The following is a 12,736-nucleotide window of genomic DNA, read 5'->3' on the forward strand; positions in this document are numbered from 1 at the left end:
GGTAGTGCGAGGCTGGCGGCGCAGCTCGGTGTCTGGATTGGATGTCGGTAATCGCTGCCATGTATGGTGTCGAGTACGAGGATAACGTTATAGACGGAATAACTGCTATATGAGCCTTCCATGTACCCCTTGAATGAGTAACTTGTATCTGAATGTCTCTTTTTTCTCTCTCTGTATATAGTAATTTGAAGCAGTCATGATATGCCAACTTCAAAGAGCATCGTTTTACTGCTACAAGATAGGTAAACGTACGTGGAATCTGCTTGGATAAAATACACATGCCCAAATCCCCAATCGGGACCAGCCAATGCATGTGCTTCAGCCCAGGCCTGTGAATGGCTGGATCGCAACTCACGCAGCCGGCCCCATCAGAGACCGCCAATGACGGTGCCGCTGCCGATTGATAGCAAGGTGGTTCGGTGTTCTATTCCGGCTTAGCGGCGGATGCTGGAGTCGCCGCAGCGATTCAACGGCATCAGCTACGGCGACCGTCAGCTCGGATTTGCGACCGAACGGCTTGGTCTTTTTTTTTCTTAAAAAACCATTGGGTTTTATTGTGCTGATGTTGGTTTTGTTTTCTGGCATATTGGCTCGATAGCTGGAATAGATGGGGTGATATTTGCTGGTCAAGGTCGCTGCTACTGCCGCTGTACAATACATGTACCTACACCACTGAGAACGACTTGGCGCAAGGACGTTGAAATCGACTAGGAACTCGGCAGCTGTCAACAGATTCGAGCAGTCCAAGCTCCGGAACAGATTTCTTGACTTCATTTATTGGCCGTGGCAGGCATAGCTGAAAGTTCATCCGCCATGGCTTCAGTAACTTCTCAAAACGCATCCCCGCACTCTACTTCCCTCTACGACCTCGAGTCTACTGGCGACACCGACGAATCATGGCAATACATTGATTACTCGAGCGGCGCATCCGTCACAGGGTCGATAGGATTCCTCCCCAGCCCGGCAAGCGGCAGTTTGAACGGCTTTGCCATCGTCGGCCATGTTTCTACACCATCTCAGGGCGGGCTCTCGCCTGGTTCTGTCGTCGACATGGACCCTGCAGTCTTTCTCCCAGCCAGCACCACGTACCAGCAGGATACTGAGTTTATGACCTCTGATCTTTTCCCGAGCACTATTGAGGCATCTCCCGGCAGTGTGAATGCGGCGTTTCCACAGAACGATGCGTTCTTGACGCCGCAGCAGTATCTGTTTATGCCGTCTGGTTCATCGGACTTCCAGCCGCAGGATCTTAATGGTGGGTTTTGCTCGTGTATATCTGGAAATTCATTGATATTGATTGCGATGTAGATATTACAACACCCTTTTTGAACGACTTCCAAACCGATCCGTTTTCTATAATACAGACAAGTCCGGTACAACAGCCTCTGCCTCAGCGAAATGCGCTCCAGTCACTACCCTCAGACCCCAGCCTATCATCATGGCACCAGACGAGTCCCAGCATTGCTTCCGAAAGCAAGTTTGTGTTTGAAGACATGATCTCTTCGCCGGCCAGTCAACTAAGCTTCGCTTCATCCTCGAGCCCGAAATCGCCTGCCGTCAAATCCGAGGGGAGCGGCAAATTAGGAAAGACGATGCGCAAAGTGATTGGCGGCAAAGTCGAGAAAAACAAGAGCGAGTCCCCCAGCAAGTTTGTAATTATGACGCCGACGACAATCAATGCCCGTGCTGGCAAACCGAACCCTTTTGAGTGTTTCGAGGCCATGAGGACGACACAAAAGGGCCGGAAAGGGCCCCTGGCGAATGAGACGAAAGAGAGCGCACTGCAGGTTCGAAGAGTGGGTGCGTGCTTTTGCTGTCATAGCCGCAAAGTCAAGTGTGATAAGGAGAGGCCGTGTAAGCACTGCAAAAAGCTTATGCTTTCGGTTCCGCAGGTGGTGTGTTGGCAGTTCCAGGACTTTCTGCCGGTGCTGTTTCCCGACTTCATTCGAGGTCACTTTAAGAGGGATGCCATGACTAGCTTCATCACCGAGAATGTGGAGGGCTTCACAGTGAACGGGTCCGAACGACTCTGTAGCGTTGAGCTCTCTTCAGGCCCTCGGTTTGCGACTACACTGACACTTCAAGCCAAATTCTTCACGGCCAAGACGTGCGATGTGTTACAACACTGGCATCTGAGCAATGAGAAGAATCAGGTTGATCTCCAGTCCCAGGGATCGGCTCCCATTGGTATCGAGTTCAACAAGGGCCCTCAAAAAGACGAAATGAAGAAGTTGACCAAGGGATACATTCAAGCACTGGTGAATGAGCCGTTGCTGGCAGATCAGTTGACGGATTCGTTCAGGTCCACCAGGCTTCCTAACAAGATTCTTGCGATTGTGCAAAACTTTGCAAAACAGTCAGATGTAAGTCGAATGATGACAGGAGAGACAGGAGACGAGAAGAGATTGCTAATTAAAACACAGTCGACAATGGTTAAACGCGCTCTTTCAATCTATACCATGCATTATGTCATGACACGGCATCTCTGCCTAACCCGTCAGTCCATCCTCGCCCTACAACCAACGGGACTTGTACCTCAGAACACTCCATGGGTCACTCCCCGAGTGCTCGCCCGGCAAATCAAGTCCCTAGTCGACGAGCTCATCCTGCGCGATATGCAGACTCTCTTTGAGCTCTTCTCCAAGTCACTTAAACCGAAGCTCCGACGAGAATGGGCACCGTGTCTTGCATCCTTCTTAGTCCTGTGCCTGTTCATGGAAGCTGTTGAGACGGCCGCAGACAACTTTGTTGTAACACAGAATGAGATTGATTTGAGGAACAAGTATTCGCCCAAATACAAGCGATCGCTTGCGCAAGATACCTGCAAGGAGCTGGAGAACATGCCGTTCAAGCAGTTTGCGTATCAATTCCACCACCTCTATCAGACCCATACAAAGGATGCAAACACAAGGAGCTTCAACCCTCTATTTGACGATGCCTTTCTCGAACAGGGTGAACTTGACCCCCCGGCGGTGGAAATGGTGCAGAACCTGAGAGAGCTTTTCCACGGAGAAGACTGTGAGTTTTTCCTACCATCTGCTTGGTTACCCTAATACATAGAATACTGATGGGCGGAATAGGGCAAGACATGCAGTTTCTCGCTGATGATGAGCTCTTGCTCCATAGAGAGGAGCATCCATATCCTATGGACACATCGTTCCTTTATACAGGGCGTCTGGTGGCCAAGTTTTTGCTATCATTTACTAACGAAAGCGTAATCTTTGCAAGCAAGATATGATCTGATTTCTTTTGCTTTTCAAGACTTATCTTCCCCCCCTTTTTTTGTTTAAAGAGCTAGATAATGGGCACTTGGATGATACAGTGCAAGCGGCGCCAGAGCATTCGGGTTATATGGAGTTTTGTTGGACTTTGTATGATTACGTGAAACATGTATAAGCACATACGCTGTGATAGAGCAGGCAGTTTCAAAGTATGCAGTCACGGCGAGCTCACAGATACACGCTATAGCAATGATATGTTTGTCTGGTTTTAGTCCCGATGCCACACATTTTTCTCAATGGCATCAGGGTGGAACAGACTGGTTGTCTAGACCGCTGGTTTCATCTCCCACATCGAACGATAAAAAAAGTAGTTGACACGCTTGCGCATTGAAAAGCGGCGAGGTGTAGGCAAATCGTGGGTATCGCATCAAACAAAAAACAAGAGCACGGCAGAGGTGCATCCTTTCCCAAAACTTACCAATCTGAACTCGGGCATTGATGATATCTGCCTAACCTAGGCAAAGGTAGAAGACAGAAGCAGCCATGAGATCATTGTGCAGTCGAGAATAGCCGCCATCGCGGTAATCCTCGAGCTTTTTTTTTTTCTGCCTGCATCGTAGCATGTGCCAGTGCTGATGGAAGGTTGAGAAAATTTGTGATTGCTTGGAAAAGCGGAGCGTTTTTATGACGAGAGGAAAAAAAGCTCAGAGACCCTGATCTGTCACGTGATGGTCATGAATTTTGCGTCTGCTAGCTGAGTTTATACCTGCGGGCCGTCGCGTGCCTCGTTTTTGACTTTTTTTCTTTCCTTTCTTCGATACACTTTTTTGCACGATTAATCAACCTAGAGCGATTCATTTACTTGCTTTGGGTCATATTTGCGTGCTAGATGGAAATGGATTCTTCTTCTGCCTTTTAAAACATGGCGGCAAGCTACGACTATTTTTCTCGTCTTGCCGTTTTGGTGGTTCTTCCCACATGCTCATCCGTAGCACTACTACCTACCTTAGTAGTCTGTATTGCTTCCCAAGCTCTGACTGATTTTTTCGATTTTCTGCGTCTTCTATCCGCAAAAGAAGCCTCTTCCGGGACTCATTTGGATGGATGAGGGGAAATGCCTGCTCTGCAACCATCCCTGCGTTTGACACATGATAAAAACCTGCTGTTTTTCTGCGTAAAACCCACCGCTGCCCAAAGGCGCCGCTGCAGAAATTCGAATGCAAGCGTTTAATTAGCCCGTCTGCATCCTGACGACGGCCGAGGCGCCGGCCAGAGGTTAACGGCTGCATGAGGGTCGCGTGGACAGTTGTCGCTTCTTGTCCTTTGGGCCGCGATGCGAACGTCTGGCAGGCAAAAGAGGGCACGAATCTGCAAGCCCCATCCCCAATCCCATCCCATGCATGGGTCCCCGCCGCAGACGGCCATTATTCACTCATTTGCTGCCCGCCGCATCACATCACGGGCTCGACGGACGTGCCACTCACTTGCCTGTCTGTGCTGTCCGCTGTGCTGTGCTGTCCGCTGTGCTGGGCTGGGCTGTGCCGTGCGATGGATGCGGTGCCGCGGTGGTGCGCTGTCTGCAGCTAGCAGTAGCTCGTTGGTCGTGGAGATGTTCCCCAGTTTGCGTCAAACGGGCGGTGGTGAGAAAACCGCCCTCGCATCCCTAGGCCCTACCGTAAACATCGGCCGTCCTATATATAAATACCACGTATAAACCGGCCTCATTCTTGTGCATATCTCTCTGCACCTCGACGCAGTTGTCTTACGACCTCATCCTCTTTATTTTCTTACCGCCTTGTGCCCCTCCCGACACTTCCCACCCGCAGAAAGCTGATAAGCATACCGTCCCCCCCGGTTGCTCCATCTGAAGTCGTTCATGTATTACACACCGACTGTTTGGGCACCAGCGTCAGCGTCATCATCACAAGCTCCATCAACACACAAACACCACCCGCAAAATGTCTGAAGTCCAGCTCCAGCGCTCTTTGGAGGACATCAGGCTTGAGATTGTTCTTCTCGCTGCCGAAGTGTTTTTCCTCGTGTCGGTGCTTGGTGCCATTATCCTCTTCAATCTTGATCTCTACAGCCAGTCCCGGAAGCTGAGCCTAAGTGCCGAGTCGTATAAGGCTCGGCCGCACTGCTTCTCGAGAGGCCGACCTCGATACAGAGGTGCCATCTACTGAGCCAAAGACCACCACTACTTACCTCTGGATGGGGGGGGGGTTTTTTTTCTTTTTTTCTTTGCTCTTATTGCAATATTCGACACAACGAAGCGTTTCCCTACCCAACAGACCATCTCTTCGGGCAGCAACTGGAGAGACCAAATCGAAAACATTACGGAGCTATGGGAACTCCATGCATTTGACTGGCGTTTTGCAAGGGCCCTCGCATTGATAATTAGCGTTAAAATTGGCGTGTGCAAGGTTACGAAAAGAGAAAGAAAAACCAAACAAATGCTCTCTTGCTAAAAGAGGGGATAACGAACATGAATGAAAGAAAGAAAACAAAAAAGGGATGATCAGCCCCCACAGCATATGATGTTGCCCTGGAAGCAGTTTGACAAAACCCAGGCACGAGCAATAGCGATTCGATTCGTGGAATTTATGAACCTGTTTTCGAGATATTGAGCTTTTGGTGTTCACTTGTCATGGAGCCGGCGTTCTGAGGATCGAGGTCGTTTGGATAAAAAATTGTTGTACATAGTTGTTTTAAAAAAAAAACACACAATATGAAAACTAGTAAACTTCGAATTGTCGCCAGAATTTTGATGAGACCTAGCCAGAAGCTCGTGATGCAAGCTCTATGCCTCATCAGCCGGTGCCATGCTTCTATCTCCTCGACACGTGCAATTTATACAACGCTGAGATTTTTCTTTTTACTCCCATTCCGCCATTGTCTTTTTCTTCGTCCTATCCCTTCTCAGCCGCGGCTTTCCACCTTTTTTCCCGGGTTTATTTCATGCTTATGCTGAAGGCTTCTTCAGGTCTCGGGCCGCCTGCTTCAGGTTGAAGTTGCACTCTTCGTAGGCTCGTCCAGCACCAAAGCCGGCGCCCAGGTAGGCGGGCCAGGCTCTTCGCTTAAAGAGAAGGACGGAGAAGACGACGCCGAATCCGAGGCCGAGGGTGGACTTGACGAGGAGGTTGGAGAGGCAGCGATCCCACTATTGTTTAATTCGAAGAGAGGAATGAGTTAGTAAACCAAAGAACAATTCTGCAGAATCTTGAATCTTGAAGCTCGGCTCGGTACCTTCTCGTTGAGAAGCGCTTCGCTAACAGGCCGGGAAATGGCGCTTGGGGAGCGAGGGGTGGTGGTCTCGGACATGGCGGCGGACGTTTCTGCGGTCGATGGCGTGAGAATGTTGTGCGTAGGTTGATTTTCTGCGAGGCTGTACTTACGTGCGAAGCGCAATTGACGCCAGAGAGCCAAACGGGGAGTCGTGGGAAAGGGAAGAGAAAAAAAAGCTTTGGATACAGGTGATGTCAAGCTACACGAAAATCGGCCGGCCTCATCACGGACGGTCTTGGCCTTGAAGGGCGGTGAGAGGTGATTGCCGAATCGGGGTGGAGATTGCGGCAGAATTTTTAATTTTCGGAATTTTTGGAGCTGCGACAATGACGGCTGCAGCTTATACAATTTTGTCTGCCGTAAACAAATTTTCTTTTCATGAGATATTGAGATAGATTCGGTCAATTTGAGACTGCCATCTGCCAATCATTGCCCTTTGCCCTTCTTTTTTATTAATGTGTTCTTGATTTTTTTTAATATCTTTTCTCATAATGGTAAGATTTTTTTCACCCTTATAAATGGTCGCGCCGAGTTGAAGTCAAGCTCACATGCTCTGGGTAGGGAAAGTTGGATCTCGTCAAGATCGTACGAGGTCTTGACCAAAATGGGTCTGGCGAAAATGGGGAGAATCTCCAGAAGCTGTGGAATAACCTTACAGAGTCATCGGACCACCAATTCCACGCGGCGGAGGAGAGCGCGCTGAGATGGCTGCTCAAGTCCATGAACGGCAACTCATCAGAGGCGGAAACCATACGACGCTACCCATTGACTTGGACGATTATGGATTTTGTGTTTCAAAAGATTCCGCTCTTTTCGCTTGCCAAGTCTCTGGCGGATAGGAAATTTGTGGCTGTTCTGCAGCAAACTCTCAAAGATGCATCAAATCCAAGCGAAGATTCTAGTTCCTCTAGTTCCAAGAGGAAGAGGTCGCTGGCGCCGCGCTACGCCTTGGACGAATTGAAAGGCTTGGATGGCTGCTTGGCAACTGGTCAAGCCGTCTTTATTGCTCTGAAATCTCTGCTTGGGCGATTGGGAAACAACACTGTTGGATCACGCGACAGGATTGGAGCCGAACACATCAAATCTCTCTTCAGCACATCTGCTCTCGAAGCTGCGACATTGGCGTCTTCCTTCTTCATAGTCTGCCTTTTACTACTGGCCAGCGATATCTGTGACGAGGTCGAAGGCAAAGAGGAGTGGATCGTAACCGTCTCGAGGATATGGGATCTTCATTTACAAGGAGACGAGGACGCTCTGGAGATTGCAATTCATCTCTTTAGACCAGCGTCTGCAATCTTGAAAAAGGTAGAGCCTTCCATCCAAGGCCAAAGTCTTACCATCAATGAAGCCCTGGCCACTCGATGGAGTGCAGATCTTCAGAGATTTATGCACCGGAATTTCATCCTCCCCGCTCGGACATATTTCTGGAATCGACAGGACTTTGAGATCATCATGAAGGCGCTCGATGTATCAAATGATGCGACCAGAACTTCTGCTCCGGTACTATATTTCTTGGCTGCCGGGATTTCTGACACTTTGAGTGAACGCGATATGCGCAGGATCAATACAATGTGGATGGACCGGATATTCAAAGCTGTGGAGCAACAAATTCGTCCCAAGGCAGACCGGAATACTTTGATGAAGCAGGTGTTAGCACAGGCCATTGGGAAGTCGCTGTCTATTGATGCAGGAGATTTGCGTCAAGTATGCCGCGATTATGGCCTGGGATCGGAAATCGATTGGAGCCTACTTGCGAATGCTGCTACATGCAACCCGGATATCTTCCAAATGTCTGAAGAAGGCACCGCGCTTTTGAATGAGATTTGTGTACAAAGTATTGGTCAAGCATCTGATTCAGATAGCCACAAAGATCAACTGGACCTCATATCTGCCATAAAGAAAAGCTTCCAGACTCGTCGAGATCTCTCTGGATTTTTGCGACTATGGTTTACTCAACTCTGTCTGGCTGAGAAACAAAAGATGGTCTCTAGCAGCCCTTGGTTCGATATTGGACGGAAAGCAGAAGAGCGAAAGTCGATTTCATCTTCAATAGAGTCCGAACTATCACCGCAGCAGCTTGTTGTTCTCATCGAGTGGCTGAAGGAACAAGAGTCCAGCTCGTACCCCCAGTCTCTTTGTGTCTTCGCGAGTATCATTGCGGAAGGCTTGCATGGAGAGGCATTTATTGATGCAGTCGGCTTGAAGCTTTTCGACCTAGTTTCTCCGCTAAAAAGCTCCTCAAAGTCTGCTTTGAAATGGAGAGTTGTGTCCAAGACAATCTCATCAGCCTCACCCGAAGAGCGGAACAATGTCTGGGCGCAAGTGAAGGATCAGATATCAAAACCTCTCAAAAAAGGGACTGTCAAGTCAGCTGAAACGTTCGAAGCTCTCAAGTGCTGCTACCAAGCCTGGGATTCGATGAGCCAAGATGAAGAGTCTGCTAATGAGCCAGCCAAGCTGATAAAGAAATTCACGCAACGCCTCGTCGAAGAACTAGCGTCGTACGATATTTTGGAATTCGCGAAATTATCTTCTTGTCTCGACTTGGAGGTGGCGTCGAGATTTGACGAGGATTTTTCATTACAACAGTACTTGGCTTGGTATATTCAGGGCTCCAGTCGCTTCTACCGGCTGTACTTTAGAAAAGCAGGAGACATCCCTTTGCTTGACGCGGTATCTTTCACAAAGAATGCCAGTCCTCCTGGATTGCATGCGCTGTGGAGTGCGCTTCTAAGCAATGACACCAATCTTAATGACCCGAAGCTTTCGAGAAAGCTTGTAGACCGGTTAATTACAGCACTATCCGAATCCGAGAAGGAGAAGGGGTGGCCGGGAGAGTATGGGCAGCTTTGGATCCGGACACTATGCAGCGTACCATCTGAAGCTTTTAGCCGTACACAACGCGAGCAGATTATGAGTATCTTGGACAAAAGGAGAGAAAAGATGGTCAAATCTCCGAAGCGGGTGTCTTTGGAAGGCTGGAAGCTGGTTCTCGATCTGACGGCCAAGATGATGGCGCGGCCAACTTTCAACGAAGAGATGCAGTTCTCCAATCTTGTTGATTTTGCCAATGCCATTTCGAGTCTCTCATTTGAAGAGACGCTGGATGATGAGACGCTGCTTGAACTTGTCGAGAGATATTTTGCCATGTCAGCAACGATTATCAGGCAAATGTCGGATAATTTCGATGAGCGAAGCACGAAATACTTCTCAGAGAGCCTCAAGTTCATTGAAACATGTGCGGCAGCAGAGGCGAAAAGTGACCCATTTAGTCTTCCTTCGCTATATGTTACCTTATTAAAGGCGCTTGTTGTTGAGCTTGGCCGATCATCAGCTCTTCAGAGCCAATCTAGCCTCAGCCAGCTGCAGCAGAATGCGAAGAACGCCTTGACCCAGCACGTTGCAGCAGTCCTAGGAGAGTTCATTGGAAACAAGAAACTTCTGTCAAAACACGATCAATCAAAAGATCTGGCCCTTATTGCAGCAGTACATGCAGCAGAAGCTATGGATAGTACCGCCGCGATTTCACAGAATAAGTCATCGGCCGTTCAAAAGCTTGAGAAGCGGAGCAAGGAGGCCATGATCACTGGAGACTTGAGAGCATGGAAGATCCAGATCTTCCTTCATACATATCTTCCGAGCGAGTTGGAGGAGCCTCACCCGACTCAATTTACTGCCCTAGCAAACCTACCGCCAAGAACCCGCGAGCCTCTTTTAAGGGAATACGTTGCGTCTATAATTGCCAAAGCTAGCGTGCCTGAGGTGTCACGCTACCTTCAAATGTTGATTGGCGAATTTACGGAGGGCTGCGATACTGATGGCCAGGCTCTTGCCATTGGCCACGTCGTTGGTCACCTCGTCGGTATGTCTTGTGAAAAATATGTTGGAAAGAATTGGGCTAACGTATGTACACCAGAACGCACTGATCTACATGGTAAAAGCGAAGGTGTCGATCTATCGGCAGCCCATAGCGAGCTAACACTTAGCTTGTTAAAGCAATCGCCAAACACAACTTATATATGCCAGACTATCCAGACGCTTCTTGAAAAGAAGCCGCAGGCCATGGGACAGTGGAATATCGAAGTAACCTTGACTACGGTCAACGACTTGGCTTCGACAAAGCCTACAAATGGCCCAACAGTGTCGTTTACCTGGCTATGCAAATTAATCGGAACAGTTATCAAAAAGCACCGCTTACGATTGGAAGGCCACCACCACTTGCTACTGACGACTGTGCAAGCTTTGCTTAACAACCTAATCATCCACCAACCAAAGAGCGCTGGAGACGGCACAACGCAAGAGTCAATGGCCCGTCTGTACGGCCGGCTCATTACCTTTATCTGCGAACCTACCGCAGGAGCCGTTTCCCGTTCACAGCATCAGAACGCCTTGGACTCGGCAACAGATGCAGCCAAGCGTTCTGCCGGGTGGCACGTTTACATGGTGTTGATGCAGTACGTGAAGCTGCAGCTTGAGGCCGATGTCCCGAGGGAGGTTCGTGAGGCTCTTGAGCCGGCGATGAATTCTATTTTCGACGTGACGCCGCCTGAGGTGAGGAAGATTCTTAATGACGCCATGGATGCTAGCGGAAGAGCTATCCTGAGAGAGATGTTCAAGAGATATGTCAAGTTTGGAAAATGGAGTGGTGTATAATGTGCTGGAAATATAGTATATAGGTGGAATTAGCTACTATTAGGATATAGGTCTAGACATTACAATTGTATATATGCATACATACAACTCGCGTAGACATTTCTACCTATATTATCAAATCATGCGAAAAGAGGATAACAACGAAAATTGCTTTACGCTTGACGCTCCTGACCTTCCTGCTTAGCCTTGCTGGGGTGACCATGCGTCTTACCATACTTTCGTATCTTTCCATGCAGATCAGGCTGAATAAATATCCAAAGAAAGCTAACAATCCATGACATGATGGTATCAACAAACCAGTTATTGCGGAACGAACCACCCAACATTCCCCATTTCATAAGCGCACCAAGCCATGCCACAGTAACAAAATATTCACCCCGCTCTAGCCCCTTGATTGCAGAGTCTGCGACTTCATCAGGAGTCTGCTGGGGGTCGCTAGATTCCAGGATTCTCGTAATCTCAGGTGTGGTGAGAATCTCGCGGGCATATCCAGGCGAAAGAATAGTTCCAGGGAACACCATGTGGACTTTGACGTTCTGCGGGTACATCATCACCTCCTGGGATATGGTATCCGCCAAGCCTCGCATAGCCCACTTGGAAGGCGAGTATGGCGCGTAGCCAGGGATGGTATACAGCGCCAGGACACTGCCAGTCATGATGAGATGCTTGGCCTCCTTCTCCACGGGAGCGTCAACTGCCAGCCATTCCTTGAGGATGGAGTGGGACATTTCGGCTGTGCCGTAGAAGTTGACGTCCATCTGGCGGCGCAGAGAGGACATGTCCATGTCGACGAACAGCTCTGGAGTGGACATTCCGGCGATGCACCAGACAATGTCGGGAGGATTGCCATTGTTCCATTCCCGGACCTCAGCGAGGAGAGGAGTAGCGTAAGATGGCGCAGAGACATCGGCGACGATGTAGTGGAATCGCTGCTTATCCTTGTTTATGGCGGCAGCCTAGAAAGATTGTGTCAGTGGAACGATATATATATGGCAATGCAGAAATTACATACCTCGACGATTTTGAGAGCGTCTTGGAGCTTATCGACGCTGCGAGAAACAAGGACAACGTTGGCGCCCTTGAAGGACAGCAGCTTCGCGACTGATAGGCCCATGCCCTCTGAGGCTCCTGTGATGAGGACGGTCTGCATCAAGGCTCAGGTATTCATCATTAGCAATGCTATTTCATTACTCTCCATCACATAAAGTTCATCAAAAAAGAGAGACAAAAAAACTGGATGCTGACCTTGCCCTCAACAGGCATCTGGTTTCCGCCGAAAAGCCCCATGATGGTGACGATGCCAATGGCAATGGTTATACTAGCAGGCAAGATCCAGACCAACTGATTCAGCAGGCCGTCTGCGGGCATGACCCGACGCTGTGAGGAGATGAAAGAGATGAAAAAGAGTTTAAAGAGAGTGTTGATGCTATTTTGCAAAGTTGATGAGAAATTGACAGCTCAATTACCACGCGTTGGCCAGTAAGCGTGTTTCAAGCGCCCCGATTAATGCTGTTGCTGGCGCTGACGATGCAGTTTAATGGAGGTTTTTAGTGTTTTGGTCGTGGCCCGATGCTGCT

The 12,736-nt window shown here is 49.0% G+C and overlaps 5 protein-coding genes across 5 annotated transcripts; 3 read left to right on the top strand and 2 right to left on the bottom strand.

Annotated features, from left to right (window-relative positions):
- Window positions 1-535: 535 nt before the first annotated feature.
- Window positions 536-3,856, top strand: TrAtP1_004843 (uncharacterized protein). The gene is made up of 4 exons (XM_014084248.2): window positions 536-1,255; window positions 1,309-2,363; window positions 2,424-3,018; window positions 3,081-3,856. Exons 1-4 carry the CDS (start codon window positions 814-816, stop codon window positions 3,236-3,238), a joined length of 2,250 nt encoding a protein of 749 aa, XP_013939723.2. The 5' UTR covers window positions 536-813; the 3' UTR covers window positions 3,239-3,856.
- Window positions 3,857-5,179: 1,323 nt separating this feature from the next.
- Window positions 5,180-5,404, top strand: TrAtP1_004844 (uncharacterized protein; the record flags this gene model as incomplete). The annotated part of the gene is made up of 1 exon (XM_066112474.1): window positions 5,180-5,404. The coding sequence occupies one exon, from the start codon at window positions 5,180-5,182 to the stop codon at window positions 5,402-5,404; it is 225 nt and encodes a 74-aa protein (XP_065968559.1).
- Window positions 5,405-5,897: 493 nt separating this feature from the next.
- On the bottom strand, window positions 5,898-6,925 carry TrAtP1_004845 (uncharacterized protein; the record flags this gene model as incomplete). Its single annotated transcript, XM_066112475.1, has 4 exons — window positions 5,898-6,381; window positions 6,468-6,556; window positions 6,617-6,845; window positions 6,920-6,925. 4 exons carry the CDS (start codon window positions 6,923-6,925, stop codon window positions 6,184-6,186), a joined length of 522 nt encoding a protein of 173 aa, XP_065968560.1. The 3' UTR covers window positions 5,898-6,183.
- Window positions 6,926-6,997: 72 nt separating this feature from the next.
- TrAtP1_004846 (uncharacterized protein) lies at window positions 6,998-11,159 on the top strand (the record flags this gene model as incomplete). The annotated part of the gene is made up of 3 exons (XM_066112476.1): window positions 6,998-7,000; window positions 7,068-10,368; window positions 10,423-11,159. The coding sequence occupies 3 exons, from the start codon at window positions 6,998-7,000 to the stop codon at window positions 11,157-11,159; spliced, it is 4,041 nt and encodes a 1,346-aa protein (XP_065968561.1).
- Window positions 11,160-11,311: 152 nt separating this feature from the next.
- Window positions 11,312-12,527, bottom strand: TrAtP1_004847 (uncharacterized protein; the record flags this gene model as incomplete). The annotated part of the gene is made up of 3 exons (XM_014084251.2): window positions 11,312-12,115; window positions 12,172-12,303; window positions 12,405-12,527. The coding sequence occupies 3 exons, from the start codon at window positions 12,525-12,527 to the stop codon at window positions 11,312-11,314; spliced, it is 1,059 nt and encodes a 352-aa protein (XP_013939726.2).
- Between the last annotated feature and the right edge of the window lie 209 nt (window positions 12,528-12,736).

This window comes from Trichoderma atroviride, chromosome 2 (assembly GCF_020647795.1).
Source record: "Trichoderma atroviride chromosome 2, complete sequence".
NCBI lineage: Eukaryota > Fungi > Ascomycota > Sordariomycetes > Hypocreales > Hypocreaceae > Trichoderma > Trichoderma atroviride.

What these genes read in the sequence shown, in the direction of transcription:
- TrAtP1_004843 (XM_014084248.2), top strand. Translation starts at nt 814, where the DNA reads ATGGCTTCAGTAACTTCTCAAAACGCATCCCCGCACTCTACTTCCCTC. An exon ending in CCAGCCGCAGGATCTTAATG is followed by an intron (nt 1,256 to 1,308) that starts GTGGGTTTTGCT and finishes ATTGCGATGTAG; the next exon opens with ATATTACAACACCCTTTTTG. An exon ending in ACTTTGCAAAACAGTCAGAT is followed by an intron (nt 2,364 to 2,423) that starts GTAAGTCGAATG and finishes ATTAAAACACAG; the next exon opens with TCGACAATGGTTAAACGCGC.